Below are 23,343 nucleotides of genomic sequence, written 5' to 3'. Positions count from 1 at the left end.
ATTTGTATGGAGTGCATGTGTGCATGCCCTATAGCGATGTACATTCTATACATCCGTTGGTGAATTACCTCCATTGAGGACGCCGTGACAGATGCTGCTGTACATGAGCACATGCCTAGCGGTGTCACGCGTGTTAAGCCACATGCGTGTGTGTGTGTGTGTGTGTGTGTGTGTGTGTGTGTGTGTGTGTGTGTATGATGCAGGGGAACATGCGTGTCACAGCAGGCGGGGCGCCGTGAGCGGTGCCTTCTCCACATGGGTGTGCTGCGTGTTCAGCTGTCATCGAGAGACAGACCCACTGGGGGCACGGCAGGAATTTTCATACGGTAGCCCCCCACCCCCCCCTCTCTCTCTCCTCCTCTCCCTTCTCCGACCTTCCTCCCTTTTTTATACACTCTCCCTCTCTCCTTCTCTGCCCTCTTCCCTTCCCCCCCCCTTGACCCTTTCTCGTCCTCTTTCCTACCCTCTCCCACTCTTCTTTACCCCCACCCTCCTCCCTTTCCCTCCCCTCCCCTCTTCTTCTCCCTCTCCCTGGTCTCAGCTGTGCCTGCCTGCCTGCCTGCCTGCCTGGCATGAACTTGAAACGCCACCAGGCTGACCCCCTAGGGGCACTGAGGTCCTGGGAACTAGTGTAGGGGACCCGCAGTAGGGGACCCGGAGTAGCTAAATATAGAACCAGGAGGGCTAACTAGGTATTACTGCCCCACTTCTTCTACCCCCCCCCCCCACCACCACCACCACACACACACACACACACACACACACACACACACACACACACACACACACTCTTCCCACTCTGTAGCAATGACACCTAAGCTTAGCCATGGTCCATCCCCGGCCAAGTGGGCTTGTGCCCTGGCTCCAGATTTGGCAGTTAATGAGGGTATTACCTCCCCGTGTTTCATGTCCTCTCTCTGGGAGATATTTAGCAGCTGACACATCCAGCTCTTTGATCCTCACCCGACATCCGACACCCAGCAGCAGCAGTGTTACGGCGCAGGGGCGTTAGTGCGGTGTTAGCATTCAGCGCGGCCGTGTAGGACAAGCCAAGCCAATGTCACCCAGGTCCTGCGTTACTCAACTCTCATCCGCTGGCTCGTCCCATTGACCCCCAGAGCCCAGATCAGGGCTATGACACCCCTGTGTATCTCATTCAGGAGCATTGAATGGGGCTAGTGAACCGAGTAACCCCCCCCCACACACACACACCAACACTGGCCCCTATCTGCACCTGCAAGCCCCATCGAGGGTGTAGGAGGGTGGTGGGATCAGGGCCTATCCAGGGAAAATGTGGGGGTTTGAGGTTGTAGGGGGATCTTAGTTAGGGGGGGGGGAGTTGATACCCGGAAGAGTTGTGGTGATCTTAGGCTAATTGTAGTACTGAGTGTCCACAATGGTAGGCTTGGTACCTTTCGGAGGGGGAGGGAAGGGGAGAGGAAGTGGGGAGACGGGGGGGAGAGAGAGGGAGAGAATGGGGGTCACCACAGAATCGCTGACCCCCTGCAGGTCATTCAGTCATTCATAGGATGAGGTCATTTTATAGACCTCCCTCTTTCCTCGCTTTTGTTGCTTCCCTGTCCGTCAACTATGCTTGATTAAAAGTCATTGAATCACTGCCAGTAACAGAAATGGGAATGGAATGATAAAGGAGGCTCATCATCAATGCAGAAAGAAGGTGTAGTAAAAGAGAGAAACATTTGGGCCATGGACCGTATATCAGGTTGGGCCATGGACCCTATATCATCAAGACTTAAGTGTTGCTTTTCTCTGAAGCTGCGAGTCGTCTGAGAGTCGTCTGACAACCTGCCATTTATGTGACTTTGTCGACAGAGACCTATGATGTTCTCAGGAGATGAGCACATCTGTAAACAACAGGCCAACTCCACCCCACTGGGGCGGCCATCTTTAATCCAGTAAAGAGCAGGGGGATTTGGTAGCCTCTGGCCTGTCTGAAGGCCCTTTAGAAACCTCTTGGCCGTGAGAATGGGGGTTGGGGTTTGGCGGTGTGGGTTGGGATGGGTCGGTGTGTGTGTGTGTGTGTGTGTGTGTGTGTGTGTGTGTGTGTGTGTGTGTGTGTGTGTGTGTGTGTGTGTGTGTGTGGCGTAGGATGTGGGGGGGGGGGGGGCACAGTCTTTGTGAATTGAATCTAATTTGAGCCCTTTCCCCTGAAGGCTATCTCTTCCCCCGGCCCCTGCCTCTTTTCTAGACCTCGGAAGAACTGGAGAGTTCAACTGGGAACGTTTCATGTGTCCCCTGGTGAAAATAAGCTTTGTTTTGCTTAATCCAATATCCTCGGACATTAAACCCTTGGTGTAAATAACCGGGAGTCCTGATGAAAAGGTGGAAGTATTTATTTTCAACATGTGTGGTGCTCTTGCCTATGCCTAGCGGAGAGGAAAGCTGATACAGTGGCATATTGGAAGGTCCATTTTTTTTTTTTCTCCCGAAACTTCAAGAAAGTGTGCTCCCTCTACTGCTCTATAAATCAACAAGGAAGCAACTTTTATTGGATTATTAGTCCCTAGGACAAAACACCCTCTTCATAAGAGACATTTTAACTTTTTTTTTCTTATTATTTTTTTTTACTCCAGAAAATTTAAGGAAATGTGCTCCGTCTACTGCTCTATAAATCAATAAGGAAGCAACTTTTATTTGATTATTAGTCACTAGGACAAAACACCCTCTACATAAAAGAGAGATTGACTGCGGTCTTGCATAGCCGGGTGGAACCCATGTTCATGTGTTTGACAGGACTCCCGAAAGAAGTCTCAAATGCCCTTGTGACATTTACCCGCATTGTTAGTCATGTGTTGCCATCTGTTGGGCCGTATCAGAGCTCCTTCCCTCCACCGTGACCCTCATCATCGTTAAAATGCAACAGCTTGTGTAATGACAATCAAGGCACTGTTAAAAGATGAAACACACACACACAGTCATCATCATCATTTGATAAAAACCTGTTAAGAGCAGACCAGCTTTCTAGAGCAGACCAGCAGAGCATTTCCCTCTCCTGATTGTGTGAGTTTGTGTGTCCATGATTATTTTGTATGTGTGTGTGTGTGTTTATGTGTGTGTGTGTGTGTGTGTGTGTGTGTGTGTGAGAGAACTAGTTAATGAGAGCTTATCAACGAGGTCTGGTGGACTGGCTGTAAGACATTAACAGAGAGCAGCAGGTGTGAACATTGCTTACAGAATGCAAATGAGCCACTTAGAAGCCTTTGTTTAGTGTTTCACACCACTGATGAACTCACTGTGGTCCTGTTAGATACCAGGTCACGTGGGTGGGTGTGTGTGTTAGCCCTGCGGTCACCTTTGAAGCCCTGCTGAAAGATGATGAAGAACTCTCTTTAGACAGACCATTCTCAACGGATCAATGAGAGAAAATCAAATGATTAATACACTCTGCACACACGAGGGAGCTGTTGACGCCTACTGTAGGGAGTGTATTGCAAGTGTGAGTAGCTTTCATTTGTATTAAGATTGATTGATTGTTTTCAACAGCAGGCATTGATTTAGCTAATAAGCTAATTAGCACAAAATGTTTTTGACTGTAGAGGAAATCTTTTTTTGTAAGGCTGTCCGTTGGGGAGGTTTTTGGGAAGTTTTGGCCATTATCTGTTTCCAGATAGCTGAGATCCTATCTCACAGTACCTTGAGTGAGTCTCAAGGTAAACCGTTATCAGTACCTCGGCTGATTTTTCATGGTTCTCTCTCTCTGTTTTTTCCCCCCTAACCTCTTCTTTCTTAACTTAAGGCCATAGATGTGTGGCAGGCAGGAATGCAGAGTGTGGGGGGGAGACTGTGAGGATTTATCCCAGGGAGGTGTGAGGGCTGCTGCCTGCGCCCCTGCCCCTGCAGAGGTAACAGTTTAGTGCCAACGGCTGTCCCACCATGGAGCCAACGCAGCTTATTGCTTTATTAGTTTGATTCCACAGACCACATACTCTGTGGTGGGACAGGAGAGTGGGGGCGGGCTGGCGGGCGGACTCGACAGGGTCAGGGGCTTTTAGGGGAATTTAGGGTTGTCCGCCTGTGTGTGTGTTTGTGTTTCCGTTTTTGGGGGGATTCATGGGAGTGGTGTTAAGCAATATACTGTAACTGGTCAGTTGGTATAGTACCCTCTCTCACTTTTTCTCAGTTTGTAGCAATTATTTCTTTCTTTCTCCCCCTGTAAACTCTTTACCTACCCTCTCTCTCTAACACACACACACACACACACACACACACACACACACACACTCTCTCTCTCTCCTCCCACTCTCGCCACTTTCCTTCCCTCCCTCCTTCCCCTCCCTCCTCTCTCTCTCTGCCTCTCATGTTACGGTGACCGGGGGTTTTCTTGCTTGCGTCTCGTAGAGTGTGTGTGTGTGTGTGAGTGTGTGTGTGTGAGTGTGTGTGTGTGTGAGTGTGTGTGTGTGTGTGTGTGTGTGTGTGTCTCCTCCCTGCGCTGTGCTGCTCTGTGTCCTTGTCCCTGCCTCCTGGCAGCCAGGAGCCACCCGGCAGCCCTCCTGTGATTGGCCAGGGGGAGTGGGTCTTGACAGAGCGCGGCGCTGACTGCTCCGGGACGTGTTTCAACAGATGGTCGGGGTTGCAGAGTGTCATCACATCGGAGAGAGGATTAGAGGAGAGAGGTTGTCTTCCAGGAGCTGTGTGGTCCCCCCCCCGACCCAGAACCCCCCGAAAAACCTGCAGGAGAGGAAGAGACAAGACGGACGGGGAGAAAAGCAGCAGAGAGAGAACCCTAGCCTTTCCTCTCTCTCTCTCTCTCTCTCACTCACTCACTCTCAGCCAGCACTCTGCTCCCCTGCACTTCCAGGTACTGTGAAACTTTCTCTTCTCTTCTCTCTCTCTCTTTCTAATTGTTTTTCTTCACTTCCATTTTTCACTGTTTTCATCTCGAGATTTACTATGAATGTCTGAGAAAAAGTTTGGAGGTAAAAACAGGTAGTCAGACAGGCAGACAGAAGTGTGTCTCTCATTGCAGTGATTTTTAGTAGTGAGTTCTACTATGTTCAATGGGAGAGCTGTGTTTAGATGCACAGCAGATCCCTGTGTGCAGGACTTTCAGAGTTTTCCCTGTGAATGACAGGAATTCCCTCTGTCGCAAATTCCTCCGTCTCTGAGGATTAGAAGGCTGCACATTCCATTAATGTAATGTTTCTGCCCCATAAGCAACAACCGGGTCATTTACTGTTTTGGGGTTATTTCTGGAAGTGAAAGAGGAGAGATAGACAGACAGGTACTTTATTGATCCCAGAGGAGAAATTAAGGCGTTACAGCAGCTCACATCACAAACAACAGCAACAAAATAAAGTGACAATAGAATAAAATAGACATCTGAAACATTATATCCCCCAGCCTGACTCTGATCACCCCGATCGAGCCAGCCGGAGGAGGAGTTGTACAATCTTATTGCGGCAGGCAGAAAAGATCTCCTATAGCGCTCCTTAGTTCAAGAAGATCAAGAAGCATGCCGGCACTCTTCTGAGAACTTAAGCACATGAGTGTGAGGCAGTGTCAGAGGGTTTTTTTTAGGAGCAAGGTCCTTTTAAAAATAAATAAATAAATAAATTGGACTTAATGTGAATTTGTCATCTACACGTGACTTAAAAAAAAGAAAAGAAATGTGTCTTTGATTTTGTTCACTTAAAGTGAAATGACTACAATGAAAAGTGAATGCATGGTGTCTCCATTCTCTAAACTCACCTATAGGAGTCAACAACACCCACCTATCAGCCCAGGTGAAAGCCTTTCATAAATCTAATGTGGTGTGCACTCTTGGCTGACACTGTCAGGGCAGGCTAAATTAATGTGCCGTTGAAGAGCGTCTTCCGGATAAACTGTCAGAGCTTCAGCGGAGGGAATGTATGCCTCAATTCAACCATTTAACTCCTCTGAAGTGAGAAGGGAGACTTGCCAATGGAGTGGGAATATGATGTATAGTATTTATGCGTGTGTGTGTGTGGTGTTTTTGCGAATGGAGATTGTGCAGCTGTGAGCGGTACTATAGTATAGCAATAGCAGGACCGGGCTGAGAAGAGAGAGAGAGAGAGAGAGAGAGAGAGTGTGTGTGTGTGTGTGTGTGGAAGAAAGCCGGTGTGTGAATTTGTGTTTACCTTTATAAATCAGCCATGGCTCCATTTCCTGCTTGTTAGTGAAAGAATTTAACACAACCGCTGATGGATTAGGAGAAGAGCCTTCTGTAGATGTTCTCTCAGGGAGAGAGAGGGAGAGGGAGAGGGAGAGTGAGAGGGAGAGAGAGAGAGAGAGGGAGAGTGAGTGAGTGCTGGACTGACACCAAAAGTACAGTAATGAGAAGATTGAATCGTGTGGTGTTGCGGTGTGGACAGTCACAGGGATTTGATCCATTCTCTTGACCTATTGACTGAGTGATTTTTGTCCATGACATTTGGTGAAAAAAAAAAAGAAGTGATTTTTACGACCGACACATTTATGTACTTTATAAACGTACGCCGGAACACAACGTGGTTAGTTTTTAAGTTGACGTACAGCTTCTTTTTTTTTTTTGGACGAGAGTATTGGTAGAAGAGGAACGTGTCACTGAGTTTATAGCGTCAGCTCGACCGTCCTCGTAGCCCCCAATGTATGAGTTCCATGTGAGTGACTTCTCACAGCCTCTCTGCGTGCTGTTAGCGGTACATAAGAGAGACATTCTCTCCTCTGACCTCGTCTTAGTAAATGGCAAGCGTATGCTGTGGTCCTGTTCAAAGCCTTCGTCAATTGGTCTCACCAGGCACAATTAGCGTAAAAAATGGTCACGACTGGTTTAGATTTCCATGCATCGCCGTCCCTGACCTGTGCCTTAGGGGAGGGGAAGTCTGTAAGATGGATGGAGGTGGCGCAGTAGAAACCTACTCAATCCACACACAGTAAATTCACGTACAGTAAATTCTCTCCAAGTGCTCTGTCTGAAAGGACTCTGAAGGCCTCTTAACAGTGTTCAGATTCATCTGGCTTTTCTTTGAGCTGCTTTCTCAATCTAGCGCATAAAATGTATCTTTGGATGTTCGCTTATTATGCTAAAGTGCAGCGTTATTGTACTGCCAGCTCTGAAGAGGGGGAGACCCTTAAACAGTTTAGCAGCATCACTGTACTCCAAACAAGAGAAGCAGCTGTTGCAAATAATGTGAGGTTCCGGGGGGCAGCCTCTTGCCAAGACAAACGTTGTTCCAGTAGCTGCTTTGCCGTCATTTGATTCCCCCAAGTGTGTGTGTCTGTACGTCTGTGTGTGTGTGTGTGTGTCTGCGCGCGCATGTTTGTCTGTGCGTGTGTCTGTATGTGTGTGCGTGCGTGTGCGTGTGTGTGTGTGTGTGTGTGTGTGCGTGTGTGTGTGAGCTGGCTGGAGAGATGGCTTGGAAAGAAATGGCTTGAAACGAGAGAGAGAAAGAGAGATGGGATGTCTTGTAATAACAAAGAGGAAATCTTATTCATGCGAGAGAAAAAGTGTGTGTGTGTGTGTGTGTGTGTGGGTATGCCAGCCAGAGTGAATAGGAGAGTACTCCCACATCCTGCATGGCTGTATCCGAGATTCCACCATATGATTGTATACCGTATGTGCTGACGGTCTTAACCGGGGGCAAAAATCGGGGGAATCAATGACCAGGAAAAGTCATTTGTAACATGCTGTATAAAGTGTGTATGTGTCTGTCTCTATCTGTCTCTGTGTGAGTTCTTATATGTATAGCTGTCAGGAATACTATATCAGAGTGATTTAATATCCTGTAGGCGCGCGCTGGCTCGCAGCTCTGTTTGGGAGCAGACTTTGGCACTGTTTCACCTTCCCCAGTCTCTCTCATTTATGAACTCAAAATCAAAAACATGCGAGAGGTGTCTTGACGCGGGACTGCCCTCTTTTTCAAACTTTTGATTTTTTTTGCTTCGGGGAGAGAGATTTGATGTTTATAGATTGCCCCTTAGCCTCAAACCAGCACCATATTTTCATGGCCATGATGTCAAACAAATGGCTGTTACCAAAATAGATGTTTCACAGCGTTTGAGAGGGGGGGGGGCGTTGACTTATTATTCCTGCTATAGGTTTTTAGTGCAACATGTCTTTTCAAATAACTTTCCTGATGATAATGAAATTAGAGAAAAGGGGGCAGTCAATAAGAAGGAGAGGGAGAGAGGGAGAGAGAGAGGGTGGAGATGATAAAAAAAGAAAGAAAGAAAGAAAAACGGTTGAAGAAAGGGAACTGAACCACCCTCTCCTCTACTGCTTGTTTATCTCTTCCACTTAATGATAGTGTTCCTCACACCGGGCTGATTGCATGGTAGCTCTGGGGGAGATTGCACAGTCCCCATCACTGCAAATGACCAGTATTCAACAGTGAGCTCATTTTCGCATCCTTTATTTATGTGTGATCGTTGGGAAGTCTATCTTTAGATGAGTTTCAGTCGGGGCACTTTTCTCGGCTGCCGTGTTTTTGTTAGCGCTCCAGTGTAGCTACAAAGTGAAATGTGCATCTAAATAAGAGTTGACATACAGCTCTCGAGAAGAGAGAAGAGAGAAAAGAGAAGTGTCCTTGGCTTTTAACCGCATAGCTCGAGGGAATGTGCCTCCACAGAGACGCACACTGGCACACTCGCTCTGAGAGAGACACACACACACACATGGATGTACACACAGAGAGAGACACACACACACACAGAGAGACACACACACATACCCACAGAGAGACACACACACACACACACATTACACACAAACTGCAGTGGTCTATTTCTATTTGCGGTTGAGGGAGCTCACAATAGCACCCCCAAGTGTTTGCGCAATCTCCCAGCGGCGCAGTGGAGGTCATGGCAGGCAAACAGCACATCCACCTCCTCAGCACAGAGAGGAATGTCTAATCCTCCCAGCTCTGTAGCGCTACCTCCGACCCTGGGAGAACGGACCAGCCAGGCCACTGCAGGAGCACTCAGGTGGTCTCAGCATTCTCTCTCTCTACCTCTACCTCTCTCTCTCTCTCTCTCTACCTCTCTCTCTCTCTCTCTCTCTCTACCTCTCTCTCTCTCTCTCTCTCTCTCTCTACCTCTCTCTCTCTCTCTCTCTCTCTCTACCTCTCCACCTCAATGACTTGTGTGCTGGACCAAGCCTACACTTTACTTTTGAACGAATAAACCTCGGGGAGTGACCAATGACGGTACAGCACATTGGGAAGTTAGGTGAGGTGGAAGTTAGAGCCTGTAGTTTTTTTTGTTTTGTTTTTGTTTTTGTAGTTTGTTTGGAGTTGAGAGACTCCTGGGATTTGTGGTTTTGTGGAAGTGAATGGGAGGAGAGGAGTGCTGTGCAGTCTTTCGCTGTGTCCTTCAGGCTTTTGTTAAAGTGTTGAAGCCACGTGCAGCATGGGCCTGGAGAGAGCTGAACAAGAGAGAAAGGGTGGGGAGGGAGAGAGGAGGAGGAGGAAGGGGCCAAGATGAGAGGAAAAGAAGAGGGGAGGAGAGAAGAAAGGGGAGGTGTGAACAAGGGATGAGGTGGGGGGGGAGGAGGAGGATGAAGAGGAGAGGCCTCTTAGGAGTGCAGGGTCGTGGCTGGGCATGTTGTGATCAGAGAGTGGGCTCCTCCGTTATTACTCTGTCTTTCACTCACTCACACACATACACTTACACACACACACACACACACACAATTAATCTATTTGGAGCACAGGCATGCACGCAAGCACAAACAGCCCAACATGTGCGCACACACACACACACACACACACACACACTCTCACACACACTCACTCACAACAAGCCCCTCCGCCACCCCCCCAGAGGGCTGCACTGTCCCTGCCTTGTCATCTCTCTTGTCCAATAATCCGCTCCCCGGGGAGAAGCAATCTGTTTTAGATTTGAAAGAGAAAGGGCCCTGCCTGTATCACGTACAATTAAGCAGCCGTCAGAATGCATCGGCGTAAGGTTCGGGGGAGAAGTGCTGGCCCTGGGGGGTCTTCTCTTTCATCCACCGCCCCTCCAGAATGGAGATAATGGGGATGGAGGGAGGGAGGGGAGGGGGGGGAGGATGGAGGATGAATACAGAGACCTCACCCTCTCCTCCTCACCCCTCCACCCGTTCAACAGCTCCTCTAATAGAAGACAGCATGCATTTGCTTCAGCTCCTCTGCCCCTTTTCTTCCCCTCTCCCCCGGAGCGGACAAACACATTCAGCGGCTGCCAGTGGTGTGCGCCTCCCCCCCCTCCCCCCCGCCCTTCTCTGACTGTGTGCGTGCGTGCGTGTGTGTGTGCGTGCGTGCGTGTGCGTGTGTGCGTGCGCGAGCACTGTTAGCCTCTGGTCCTGCGGTCTGTTGACTAGAGCCTTTCTTTGCTGTGTGGACGCAGCTTTACTGCTTCCCTGAAGCTGTGGTTTACTTTGGAGCTGAATGGCTGTAAAACTCTCACTGGGTCCTGTTTGTCCTGCCAAGATCCAAGATGCAGAACACTACCCCCCGAACGTGTTGCTGTGCTGCTTTTTCTTTTTTTTTTTCTTTCACCGATGGTTACCCTGCCTTGACCGACGTGTTAATTATCGGGATAAAAGAGAAACCCACATGAATACAATCATCACGCAGTCTCATAAAGGCTTCATGTTTTAATGGACTTGCCTGTTGATAAATATTTAGTGGTGGGTGCAAATTATAGTTCTTTTAGGATATGCCTCATATCTGCTTTTGAATGTCCTGAAGTGCCCATATTGAGATCAGATGAGGGAGCAGGAGTGAGTAAGTGGTAGAGATCTGCTATGCGGTTATTCTTGTCTATATGGGTCTCTTATTGAGTGCATTCCTTCAACCTGAGCCAGAGAAGAAGAGTGCGGGAATGTTGGCTTTTATCGGAATGACTTTTGGAAAGGTGTATTTTGTGCTTTGGTAGAAGGATCTCTTTGGGGGGAGACATTGGTTTTTAAATACAGTGCATTTAGGCAGGTGCTCGAGTCTTTGCCAGGAAAGATAAAGTTAATTGAATTACAAATGACGCTATCGCACGCCTCGGAAAGCCACACGCATTGAGCTCCAGGCCATGGAAAGGAGAGCACCCCAAGTACAAATTACAGGGTGGGTGGGTGTGTGTGTGTGTGTGTGTGTGTGTGTGTTTGACAGTCGTGTGTGTGTGAGCATGTCTGACTGCCTCTGTGTGTGTAAGTGTGTGTGTGTGTGTGTGTGTGTGTCTGTGTGTGAGGAAAAAGAGAGACACGCACACACACAGACAAGTGTGTAGTGCAGCGAAGGGTACAGTGCAGATGCCATCGGGCGCGCACATTTTTACAAGCGGTATCATGTGTTACTCTGCGGCAGTCATGGAAAAGTTTTCTTTATGACGGCCAGGGTCAAGGAGGTTGGTTCTCAGGGTCTGAGTGTGTCTGCGGTTTCCTGAGAATACGCCTGCACATGCTCCACATTCTGGGGATGTATCATTTTGCGCCGGGACAGAAGCACGCTCGCCAGGGGAGCTGACTGAGCTGCTACCTTATCACCCCTCCGTCTGGAATCCACATCCACAACGCTCCCAGGACATTGTCAGCATTTGTGTGTGTGTGTGTGTGTGTGTGTGTGTGTGTGTGTGTGTGACATTCGTGTGTGTGTGTGTATGTGTTGTATGTGTACAAAACACATATGACAGAGGTTTTCAAGTGCATCTTGGCTGCCAAAGGGCATCAGTGCTCCAAAGCCCTCTTTTTTCTGACTAAGATATGCTGTGAGACTCAGCCAAGACAGACTCTATCACAGCCTCCCCAGTGCCAGCCAGCTCTCTGTCTCTCCTGATGTGGTGTTGTTTACACAAAGCTAACATCTGTTGAGTGACACAAGTTAATTACAGTTCACCCTGGGTCTCCAGCTCGGTCCAACTTTGCTCTTTTTAGAGTATTATTGTTTGTTGATCTAACAAAGTAAATTAAATGTAAAACCTCTTGTCATGAGGCCCCGTGCTTTGGATTAAACTTGAGCCTGGGCGAACTCCATTTTTGTGGTTTCTGTGGCATAGCAAGGTGTTGAATTCAATGAATGGCGGTGTGAATACAACTGTTTATTGAAGTGCGCGCGTGCGTGCGTTCTCACACACATACACATACACACACACACACACACACACACACACGCGCAAGTTCACAAACAAGCTACAAATTGCTGCACCATGTCAAAACAATTGGCCAGTCTTTTTAAACAAACCTATAGAACAAGTGGTCCTTGAGGAGGCCCCATTAATCATTGCAGAGAATCTGTGTGGGTCATTAATTCTCTTAAACTAGTTGAGCAGAATCTTTTTTTCACCTGTGTCAATGAATAACCTGCCGTGTACGCGCGCACACACACACACACACACACACACTCTCAGAGAGAGAGCTACTATTCTTACTGCATCAATGACTCAACACCAGCCGTTCCCTAACCCAACAACACGTCCTTCTTTTTCTCTCGCCATAAGAAAAGCCCATGTACAAGAAAGGGGATTTAAGTCTTAAGACTCGCAACCCTGCCACACTTCTCAAGTCCGTGATCAGACAGAAAACATTCCAGGATTATTGAAGTGGGTAAAATAGCGAGCTTTCACAAAAATGGCTCCCTCCCTCCCTCTCTTTCTCTGTGTGCCACCGTGCTTGCTGATTTTCATGGAAAAGAAGGCAATCTCTTTATTCGTAACAATTACCTCAGTGGAAACCCATTGAAGCAATTTGCTTGTTCTTTTTTGTGGTGCGGGAGTGATTTATCCGAGACATATTTGACATGTGGCGAAGAGACGGAAAAGCCACCCAAGTGACTTGAGCAGATACTGTGATACTGTTCTACAGTACTTTCCTAATAGAAGCGGGGAGATTGACGAGATGAACTGTGAGTACAGAACACTATATGAGAACTCTCAGGTTTCTATGTTTTCCAGTAATATCTTTCACATCGTTTACTATAGTTGTTTCAAAATTTGTTTGTCATAAATTAGTTTGCGTGTACAAATATTACAAGTAGGAGCTTAATGCATTGGCATATATAATAAGACGTTTATGACCCAACCAACAGGCATTAACACAAAATCAGCTTTTATGACGGTAGCGGAAACTATGTAATCGTTGTAAGTAAGCTAAAATTAATATTTAATTTCTTCATACATATTTTACAGCGAGCGTTTGTCTGGTGTCTGTCCCATCAAATGCCAGAAATCCTCCCCCTCTCTTTCCCTCCCTCTTTCAACTGGTGAGTCTGTTTTCCTACTTGTCTGGTTGACCCATTCTTATTAAAGGAGCAGCTTACTGGAAGGCTCTCTTTAAGTTTTCAAGAGCACCAGCCAGGCCCTCCCTAAGACTCACCAGCTGACAAGTTATACAGGAGCAGGGGACCAACTATACTGGGCTTTAACCAGGAGGGGAGGGGGCAGGTGTAGCTGAGTGACTACTGTAGGTCCCCATTGATTGCCATGGGGACCTTGCCGGCATCTTGAAAACTCTCACACACAAACACAATCCCTCCTGCTAACGTATACAAGCTTCCACACGCACATACACACACTCCCGTCCGCCCGCCCACTCATGTACACATCCACAGACTCCCGTCTCTGAAACAGCCCTCTTGTTGTGTGTGTTTTAATCATTTCCCTCTTAGCGTTCCCCAAAGCCCCTCAGCGTTCCCAGCGGACCACCTGGTGGCCCGGGCCGTCCGTCTTTGAAGTCTGTAGGAGGAGGATTAATTTAATTATATATTTACATGCATCCATAATTAATGACAGGGGTCTGGCAGGCTTGGCACTACAAAGGGTCCCTCTCGGTCTCTCTGTCTCAGGGCCTGTCTAAGGGTTTCATTCCGGGGCCAGCAAGTCCACAGTCAGGTTCCTCTGAACCCGACGACTTTCTCCTTTTAACTTACACAGCCAAAACTTTGGAGCATTGACTGAGATCACAACCTCAGTCGAAGTACTGTACTGTAATCATGCCTATGGTGTCTGAAGACATACAGCTTTAGCGGAAAAAGAGATGAAAAACACTGAAAAAAAATACCCTTTTGTGGAAGTGTTCCGATGATTTCCACAGAAACATTTTGAAAATGAAGACCATGAGAAGTGTCAGTAGTTGTCAGTGGATGGTTCCCACCACTCGATTGCTGAGTCATTGTTCCTAGACCCCCCATCTTGACTGGAATGGGATAATAATAACCACATTAATTATGGTTGTAACCAATCAACTCTGAGACAGAAGACCCTGAAACCCCCCCTAGATATTTGACCTTCGCTGTGTATTCTGGGTTCTGGATGTACTAGACAAGCGTGTGTGTGTGTGTGCGCGCACATGTGCGTGCGTGTGTGTGTGTGTGTGTCAGTGTGTGTGTGTGGTGGGACAGAGTTCTCCTTCAGTGTAGGATGCGGGCGGGTCTTGGCGGGCACAGCGCTCTGCCCCTTGGGCTGCAGGGCACTCTGGAACGTGACACAGGCTCTCCTCAGTGTGTCAGGGCCTGTGGCGCCCGCCCAGCCAAATTCCCGGATTAGAGAAACATTTGGAAAAGCCTCAATATTAATCTTATGCGGCTCCATAATCATTTTCCCCTCAGAAATCAGGGGGGAGTAATCAGCTTGCACTGAAATATGGGTCCGATCCCAGGCAAAATCAAGATATCCCCCCCCCCCCCCTCTCTCTCTCCATACACACATCCCTCACATTCTCTCACATTCCCTCTCTCTTTCTGTCTCTGTCTTTTGTATTATCCTCTCTCTCTGCTCCCACACATTTCCCAGTCTCTCTCACACTTCTCTCTCTTTCTCCTCGGCTCTCTCTCTCTCTCTCTCTCTCTCTCTCTCCCTCTTCTCTCTTTTTCCTAAGGTGGTGATGTCAGGTTGAGACTCCTAAGAGTTGCAGCTGCATAGGGAGAGCAGTGCTGTGTCCTGTGGTATACATTACACCCTCTACACTCTCTCTAGCACACAGACTTTAACTATGCCATCCGTCTCTGATTCCTCTCGCCTCTCCATTGTCCCTCTCTGACTTGGCTGGTATGAGGATGGACTCAGCAGAGAAAGAGAGAAAGAGGGTGTCGGGGAACGAGGGAGAGAAAGAGAAGGGGATTTGAGATGTTTTAAAATGGCCATTGTCCCTAATGACCAGGCCTTTTTATGAATGACTGGTTTACTTTAGGGGGCCACGGCATCTGGTTTGGGTTTGACCTGACCCACCATCTTTACGAACCTAGAACCTTGTAGGAGGTTGAAGAATTCTAATGACGTGCAGCTTTCAGGGAAACTTGAGGATCTGAAACAAATCAATCATTGTCTTTTTTTTTTTTACACAGACATTCCTTTGGCATCTCCTTTTTTATTGCTCCGTTGTTCTCCTCTTAGAATAACGACTGATGAACGGACGAGACTGTGCTGACCAAGCGGGGACTGACCGAGCCACAAGCAATCTGCGCTGCAACTGTGGCTGCAAAAGGAATGCCCAGCCAATCAGATGCTAGTTCTGTAACTGTTCCCTCCACCTCCACCACTACCTCCCTCATGCTCATTTCCCCTGGAAAGCCCCCCCTGTTCACCCCTGTGTGTGGGTAGCCCCAGGTGGCTGAGGTTAGGCTAAACTAGCCACCATCAAAGCCACATTACCACGCGGGTCAGGGCACGGTCAGGGTGCAGGAGGGTGTGTGGTTAGAGGCCCTCACCGCAAGTCAGGACCAGGACCCGCCCTGCGCTCGCTGGGCTCACAGACTCCCATGCCTCCATTGTCTATGATGGTACTGCTCACAAACCACAGCTGTGGAGCAACACATGAAGAATGGAACTTGGAGCTAGACCACTTGCAATCGAGGGGTTTAGTTGTGGGAATGTTTTTTTGGGTTTTGTAAAAGAGGTAAAAAAAAAAACGACATTACGATCATGAAAGTAAAGATTAGCATGGTGTTGAGGTGGGCTAAAGGTCCCTTGTGTGTTGATGGCCATTAATCTGAAAATTGCACATTTTTTGCCTCTGGCAGCTGTGTGTCGGACCAAGAAGTCCATAGTGCCCTTTTTGTTTCGTTCCTTTGAACCCCCCTCCCCCCGGGCCCTTTTCTTTCCTCCGTCCGTCCCCAATATTATTCCCCCCAGCTTAGCCATGATGAGTACAGTAAAGGCTAATTTAAAGGGTCATTAGCGTTAATCCTCCAAAACAATGAGGAAGCAGAAACAATATGCTCTGTAGTATTCTGACTCTGAAGACAACAAGAGGCCTTTATGCCAGAGCAGAGATGTATAGGCGTCTGTTCTATGAGGCTGTTTGGGGAGAGATAATGGGTTTGGCCTCCTACCCGGGTGAGGGCCTGTCTAGTTGGCCTCACAAAGGGTTCTCATAGGTCATGTGTCCGTTTTAGTTCTAATGCACAGGTTAAGAGAAGAGAGTGCAATTCAATTGAAAAACATTATTGGAAATTCTAGACACTTCATCAAGATTTACTTTGCATTGAAGACACAATGGCCTATACATTTTCTTTATTTGCCAAGCCCCTCTGATGCCTATGCCCAAATAAGGGTAGATTAAATAACAATATTCTAGTCTAACTATTTCCTCAGGTTTGAACACATCCTAGAGGTTGTGATGATCTGTGCTACAGGGTAACTCTCTATTGTTACAGAGTCTGCCTGAAGGCTTCGAGATCTGGTAGCACACCATGTACTGCTTTCTAAACCCTGTATACACAATGATCTTCTTGATGATAACCGTCAGTGATTAAAGCAGTAGCTTGGATGCTCCTTCAAAGTCTAGAGAGCTGTAGAACGAAAGTCCCTGCCCAAAGTGTCTGTAGTAGACAGACTGTCTGTGTTTAGGTTATGAATACATAGTCTACATATAGAATGTTCTGGTATATGCCTCTATCTTTTCTAAACCAGTCACAGTCTGATGGTGTCTTTTCAGCCGTACAGTCCTGTGTCAGGTCTGGGTCTGCTGTCGTGCTGGTAGAGAGAGACAGGCAGCGGGTGCCGTTCCAGAGTTGGTGTCTGTGCTTCAGAACGCCACGGTCCATAGCATTCCTGACTGACATATTCATTACAGGCTTTGGAAACTGGGCTGCTGGCTAAGGCCATAGCCTTAGGCCAAAATGGCTGCCCTTAACCCACTCTGATAAGGCTACTCATGGAAAACGTTATTTTTTTCCCTCCTACATTAGTTTTCCCATTTGGAAAATTGAGAGGGAGTGACTGGATATAAGGCGTGTCCATTTTGTCCTTAGGTGTTGGTTATAGTAAAAGTCTTTTTCCTTGACTTTCCAGTGTGAACGCTGTGTTGTGTGGCTGGACACTGCCAGTCGCTCTGCCATCCAGCCTGCTATACAAACACCAGCCACTAATCTCCACATACCAGCCCAGCTCTTAGCCAGGGAGCTCTCCCTCCGACGGCTTTGTTTCCCCATCTCTCATGGTAATGCCGGAATGTCAGGGAAAAACTGGGCCTTTAAACAGACAGGGATCGGAATCTCATTGGCGCAGGTCATAGGGCAGAGGCATCTTTTGTTAGGGCTTCACTTTAGTGTTTAGGTATAGCTGGACACATTTCTGGACCCGTTTTTGCAATTTCGGTTGGAGAAATCCAACTTGAGGTGACCCATACTCTGGGAAAGGTAAAAGCAGCAAAGTGAATCAGGTGAAATTGAGTTAAGGGAAAGGTGAGCGAGGGGACAGGGGTGGAAGCCTGCTTTGGGGAGGGCTGCTGCCACCGCACATCACATGATCCGAATTTATGCCATTGTATTTCCAGTGGTTATAAGAATGTCCCTATTCAGGCCATGGAAGCTAACCACATTAGCGCTGCAGAGGTTAGCGGCAGATCACACAATGAAACCTCTAATATATTTTCCATTCCTTAGGTCACATGTAAAGGCCATTGGGAGGAATCATTGGCGTGTCAAATTGAATGTGCATTGGATGCTAACATTAGACAGGCCCTTTAGAGTGGCCTGATTCCAGGCAGTATGGTTGTTCCAATCTTCCATTGATTCAGTGATAGTGTGAGCAGTGTGCCCGATCATTTTTAGTCGGTCAGGCTGGCAGTGCTTGGACCCAGGCTCTGTGTGTGTGTATATGAGTCAGTGTGAGGGTCTCTGCACTCTGCCACCCCGTGCTGGAGGGGGTTTGTCCAAACAGCGCCAGTGTTTGTACAGCGCTGTCAGGATGACTGGGCAGGCTGGCCCGGACACTGCCTGTCTGAAATACTCTCCAAAAAAGCTCTTAATGCTCCATCTGAGAGCCTGCTTATCTCCACCACCATCTCAATGGGGGGAAAGGCCACGGAAGAAGAACATAGCGACCAAAGCAGCTATCTTGAACATGCTTTTCATCACTCAACTCCCCCCCGTTTGTGAGGTTCTTTTAAACTATAAACATCATTTGGTGGTGTTTTTAACATCCGTCTTGACAGGTCCATCTGCTTGACGAATCCCTGCGTGGGTGCAGGTGTTTTGAGTTTTGCTATGTATGGTCTCCAGTGATGTGTGTTTTGGACAGACTTAGGTTAGCCATGAGGAAATCTCAGGAGTAGGTTGTGGTAAAGGGCTTGTTCTCGCTGCCTTCTGCTCCTGTATTACCAGTCCCCTGGGCCCATGCCCGTTGGCCATGAAACATCCATCATCGCTCCCTTTTAGGCCTTGTCCCAATACTTTCACACAGCTTTCTTATCTCCTCACCTCCTCCCGTTATCAACATTGATCTGAGAGGACCATAATGGATAAATAATTTAAAACCTTGAAGGAAATGTTCAAGAAAGGTGTTCGGAACACAACCTTCGATGCCATTCTTCACTTTCGACTCCTTGGGAGAAGGTCGTAGCAATGGCTTTGGAATGGGCCCCTGCTTGCCCATGTGGAGAGCAGAAGCAGGGATGCTCAGTGGGGTTTAGACGGGCTCAGGTGTGGTAGACCCGCCATTTTGTTCCACCTCATTAATTCACAATAGAGAGCAGTATGGTGCCACTCAGCAAGGTGGCTGCCATAAGGTGCCTTGTCACAGGAGGAGATGATGGAGCAGCTATGACCGTGTCATGGTCTGCCTTCCACCCACAGGCAACACTGTCATCTCTCTATTGTCACTGGAAGAGCTCTCTCTCCCCATGTTTTGCAATAAACCCATTCATGTAAAGTTATATGAGTGCCAGTAGACCATATATCAATGTTTTGTTAAAGGTTCAAAGAGCCTGTGCTTGTGGTCAATAAATGGACACGCGTGTCAATGAAGCCTGTGGTTATTTTTATATTTATGATGAGCAGTGACATTGAGAACTTGTTTACAGCCCAGGCTCCTGTGAAAGAGAGAGAGAGAGAGAGAGAGAGAGAGAGGGTCTAGGATGACACAGTGTAAATCTGTGATTGGCGACAGCGGCATGGGGTTAATGTAGCGGAACCCCCCTCCTTCTGTCCTCCCCCTCTGTGTCCCCCGTCCCCCCCACGGTGGTTCCTTACTCCCCACCGCCTCTCTGTCACGCTTGACTCACCCGGGGGCCTCCTGAGTGGCAGGTCAAGGGAGGGCTGTGATTGGCCCAGAGGGGTGCATGGGGGCGGGTGTTTGAGCATAGGTGACCAATGGCCTGGTCTTCTGCAGTAGTGAGCTGAAAGCTCTCCAGCTCAGAGGCAGAGGTGGGGAGTTGGAGTTGACGTGCAGTGGAGTATTATCTTATGAGGGAAGGAGACGCACAGGCCCAGCAGACTGACTGGGCTTCTAGTGGAATAGGAGGAGAGAAAAAAACATAATGAAACTGATTGGATTCTCTCAGGTGAGACGCTGTACTAGATCTCATTCATCTGTCGTTTAGATTGGGGCTTTATATCAAATTTGATCCAATTTCGATGGAGTCGGGGCTGTGTGTTTGTCAGTTTCATCCAGTAGACTTGATGTTTTTTGGGGCTAATCTTTGTTTTTGGATGGATGATAATTCAGTCAGCACTCAGCACATGTTGGAACTGTTAGTGATGTTTTTCCTAGTGGAATTTAAGTGGCCATCTCAAGATAGTCCTTTTGGTTTCTTTGGTGATGGATATATGGTTGTGTTGACTTACGTACCCGGCTTCTTGGAAGTAAATATGTTTAAATGTTCTAGTGGGAATCTGGGATGGTCGTTTACTGTATTTCTCAGAAAGAATGGACTTTTTTACTACCCCCCCCCCCCCCCCCCCACCATGTATCTCTCTCTCTCTGTCTTGCTCTTTCTCTCCCTCTCTCTGTCCTCTAAATGTCTTACTGTGTCTTTCTCACACGCGTATTGACAACAGTGTTAGTCAGACAATGTTGCATCTCTCCTCCTAACAACTCCTCCCTCCTCTCTCTCTCCTCAGACTCCTCTTCTGTGAGAGCTCCAGTGGTGTGAGTGAGTGGGCCATCCCTCCTTCCCTCACTCCGTGATCAGGCGCCATGCTGCTGCAGTGCCTGGCCTGGCTGGCCCTCCTCTCTCGCTGCTCAGCCTTCTCCACCACCAGGCCCCAGGGCCTGAGAGGACGCATCCAGAGGGACCGCAGGAACATACGGCCCAACATCATCCTCATCATCACCGACGACCAGGACACAGAGCTGGGTAAGCGCTGCCCCACACCCCCCCACCCCGCTGTCAGCAGTCTTCCCCCTCTTTATTCTCTTATTTTATACTTTCTTATTTTTCTCCCTCCTTGTCTACTTGTCTATTTGCTTTTTAGATGTTCTAAGTGTATTGTAGTCACATTAAATATTCAATTGAAAACATGAGCACAACCCGAGGGGGCCATCTGGCATCACATTGCTGTGTTTGTGTTTACAGTATGCATTATGGATTATGATTATGTTTACTGCTGAGTCTTGGGGAACGACAAAAGCTCAAGTCATCAAATCCGAGTGTGCGGTGTTTACCCACAAGGAAATAATACACTTGAATCCTTTTGGAGGAAAATCCCCATCCTACTGTCTCTGACAGCTGAGCAGCAATAGCAGCACCATTTTTCCAAACACAGTTTGAATTCAACTGGTTCTTTCAAAACGTTGACTATAGGACACAATTGTCAGAAATGTAATGTGTCGTATTTTGATGTCACAAATATAAAAGTACACAGTGATATACTAAAACTGTGACAGTTGGACACGTTGTCCAAAAGTGTAACTTTTGCCACCAACCAATATTATACACAATAATACTTTACTTTACTCATTTATGTTTCTATTTCACCCGCCTCTGTCCCCTCTATCTTTTCCTCTCCTCCCTCAAGGTTCCCTGCAGGTGATGAATAAGACTCGTAAGATCATGGAGGAAGGAGGCACCTCCTTCACCAACGCCTTCGTCTCCACGCCCATGTGCTGTCCGTCACGCTCCTCCATGCTGACGGGGAAGTACGTTCACAACCACAACACGTACACCAACAACGAGAACTGTTCCTCACCCTCCTGGCAGGCCCAGCACGAGCCACGCTCCTTCGCTGTCTACCTCAACAACACCGGCTACAGGACAGGTCAGTGGAACATCACACTCTTCAGCATCCAGTAATCAACCACCCCCCTCCCCCTCGATAACAACCTTTACAACTGGCATGTCCTTAAAACACTCGACTTATCATCCATTTCAGGATTCTTTTTTTGTTTGTAACAATTTCTATACGGCCTGCGAACAGAGGTATGGAGAGGTATCAAATCACAATGGCCACATCCCTGTGCTTTCCGCCCTCTATACCCATATTTAACCCCCCCCGGCCCAGGCCTGTCCCCCTCCCTCCCTCCCTCCCTCCCTCCTTCCCTCCCTGCCAGGGTTCAGTCAGTCACTGAGGGCTCCAGTGGCCTGTTGGCCCGTTGACATTCGCTCCTGTTAGTCAACGCACATTTTTACGGGAAGCTTTAGTCTGCCTCCCTGCCTGCCTGTCTGCTGTGAGAAATGCAAACATGGCACGGGTGCCAGGCCCCTGTCGCGGCCCATCAGCCAGTGTCTGTGTGAGTGATGGGCAGGCACTCCGCTGGGCAGCTCAATGGGGTCCTGTGGGCTGCAGCGCGGCCTGCGGTTTCGAGCTGATACGTTAGTCTACAATTAGCCCTCTCCGGGACAGACTGGCTGTGTGCCCAGGCTTTTGGGGGAGATGTTTAGCGAGGTTAGGGAAAACGAAACACTGGCAAAAAAAAAAATACAGTACACACACACCCGCACACACACACGCGCTTAAAAAAACATTCACAGGTACATTTAAGAGGCTTGGGTGCTAAGAGAAGGTTGCTAAGTAGGTACAGTACTGTACAAAAGCAAAACCTTCCCATCTCAATCTGTGGTCATTTCCCAAAAGTCCAGGCAAATTGTATTATTTGAGGACAAGGTACACACAATAAAACATGCAAAACAGAAGTTTAGGTCTTCGAAATTAGAAATTAGGTCTTCCTCTCTTGTCCCACACGTCTCTTGTATCCTCCACAGCCTTCTTCGGGAAGTACCTCAACGAGTACAACGGCAGCTACATCCCGCCTGGGTGGCGTGAGTGGGTGGGGCTGATCAAAAATTCCCGCTTCTATAATTACACCGTGTGTCGGAATGGCTACAAGGAGAAGCACGGCGCGGATTACGCCAAGGTATGTTGCCCGCTGGTGGTGTTCCTCCTGCCAAATGACGGCCCATTCATCCAATCACCTATTTGTTTTCCCTTTGTGACCAAATGTAAGGTCTCTCCTCCGCACTAATTGCAGGTTCCCCCTACTCTTAGAACACAGGGCTGGAGCTAGACAAACAGGAATCCCGGGTTAAATTAATGGGGAAGTGTTGATATGAAGTGGCGTCTTGGCGACACTGTGATTTCTTTATTATCATGTGGTTCACCACAACGTTTACAGGCTGTGTAGCAGGGACTCCCCCGGGCAGCGCAAAAATTGCTTCTGGAAATTACCACCCTGTTTTTATTTTTGTTCTCTCTCGCCTTGTTATGTTTGTTTGTGTGTCTGTCTATCTGACTTTCTCTGTTTGTCTCTCTCTCTCTCTGAGGGTTGTGGAGAGTTGTGTGGTACAGTACATTTCCCTGGGAGATCGCAGAGAGGGCAGAGTAGTTTTGCCATCCCTGTGTCAGACTGTGAATATGAGTGATGCGATGGCTGTGTGTTTGTTTGAGCAGCCCAGCTCTGTGTGGCATCGGGGCGCCCCATCTCCCATCTCCCACTGTGTTTTCACATCAGCTGTCAGTCTGAGGGTTTGTTTTCCCAGCGCTGCCCTGTGCCAATGTCCTCCCAGGTAACTGAGTGCAGGGGGCATGAGGAATGCGAGGAGAGGTTTTCACGCTCCAGGCACATGTCGACCGGGGGCTTATTTAGGGTCTGCCTGAAGGATGGGTAAATAAAATGTTTGGACTGGCACTCGGATGCCAAATGACTTGCTTGTTGAGTTAGACTGAGGTGTAAACTTACCCACAAGCTGAGGTCGAGGTGTTT

General features: G+C 48.1%; 1 protein-coding gene across 3 annotated transcripts in view; it reads left to right on the top strand.

Annotated features, from left to right (window-relative positions):
* Window positions 1–4,683: 4,683 nt before the first annotated feature.
* Window positions 4,684–23,343, top strand: part of sulf1 (sulfatase 1) — a 40,949-nt gene continuing 22,289 nt past the window's right edge. For all 3 annotated transcript variants that reach the window (XM_083676333.1, XM_083676332.1, XM_083676331.1), the window contains exons 1-4: window positions 4,684–4,819; window positions 20,265–20,500; window positions 21,162–21,401; window positions 22,346–22,497. In XM_083676333.1, coding sequence (XP_083532459.1) covers window positions 20,341–20,500; window positions 21,162–21,401; window positions 22,346–22,497 — 552 coding nt within the window. In that variant the 5' untranslated portion in view covers window positions 4,684–4,819; window positions 20,265–20,340. The remainder of the gene's footprint in view (window positions 4,820–20,264; window positions 20,501–21,161; window positions 21,402–22,345; window positions 22,498–23,343) is intronic.

This window comes from Argentina silus (genome assembly GCF_951799395.1).
Source record: "Argentina silus genome assembly, chromosome: 1".
NCBI classification, from domain to species: domain Eukaryota; kingdom Metazoa; phylum Chordata; class Actinopteri; order Argentiniformes; family Argentinidae; genus Argentina; species Argentina silus.
The sequence above is the reverse complement of the archived record's forward strand: the minus strand, read 5'-3'. Positions and strand labels throughout refer to the sequence as shown.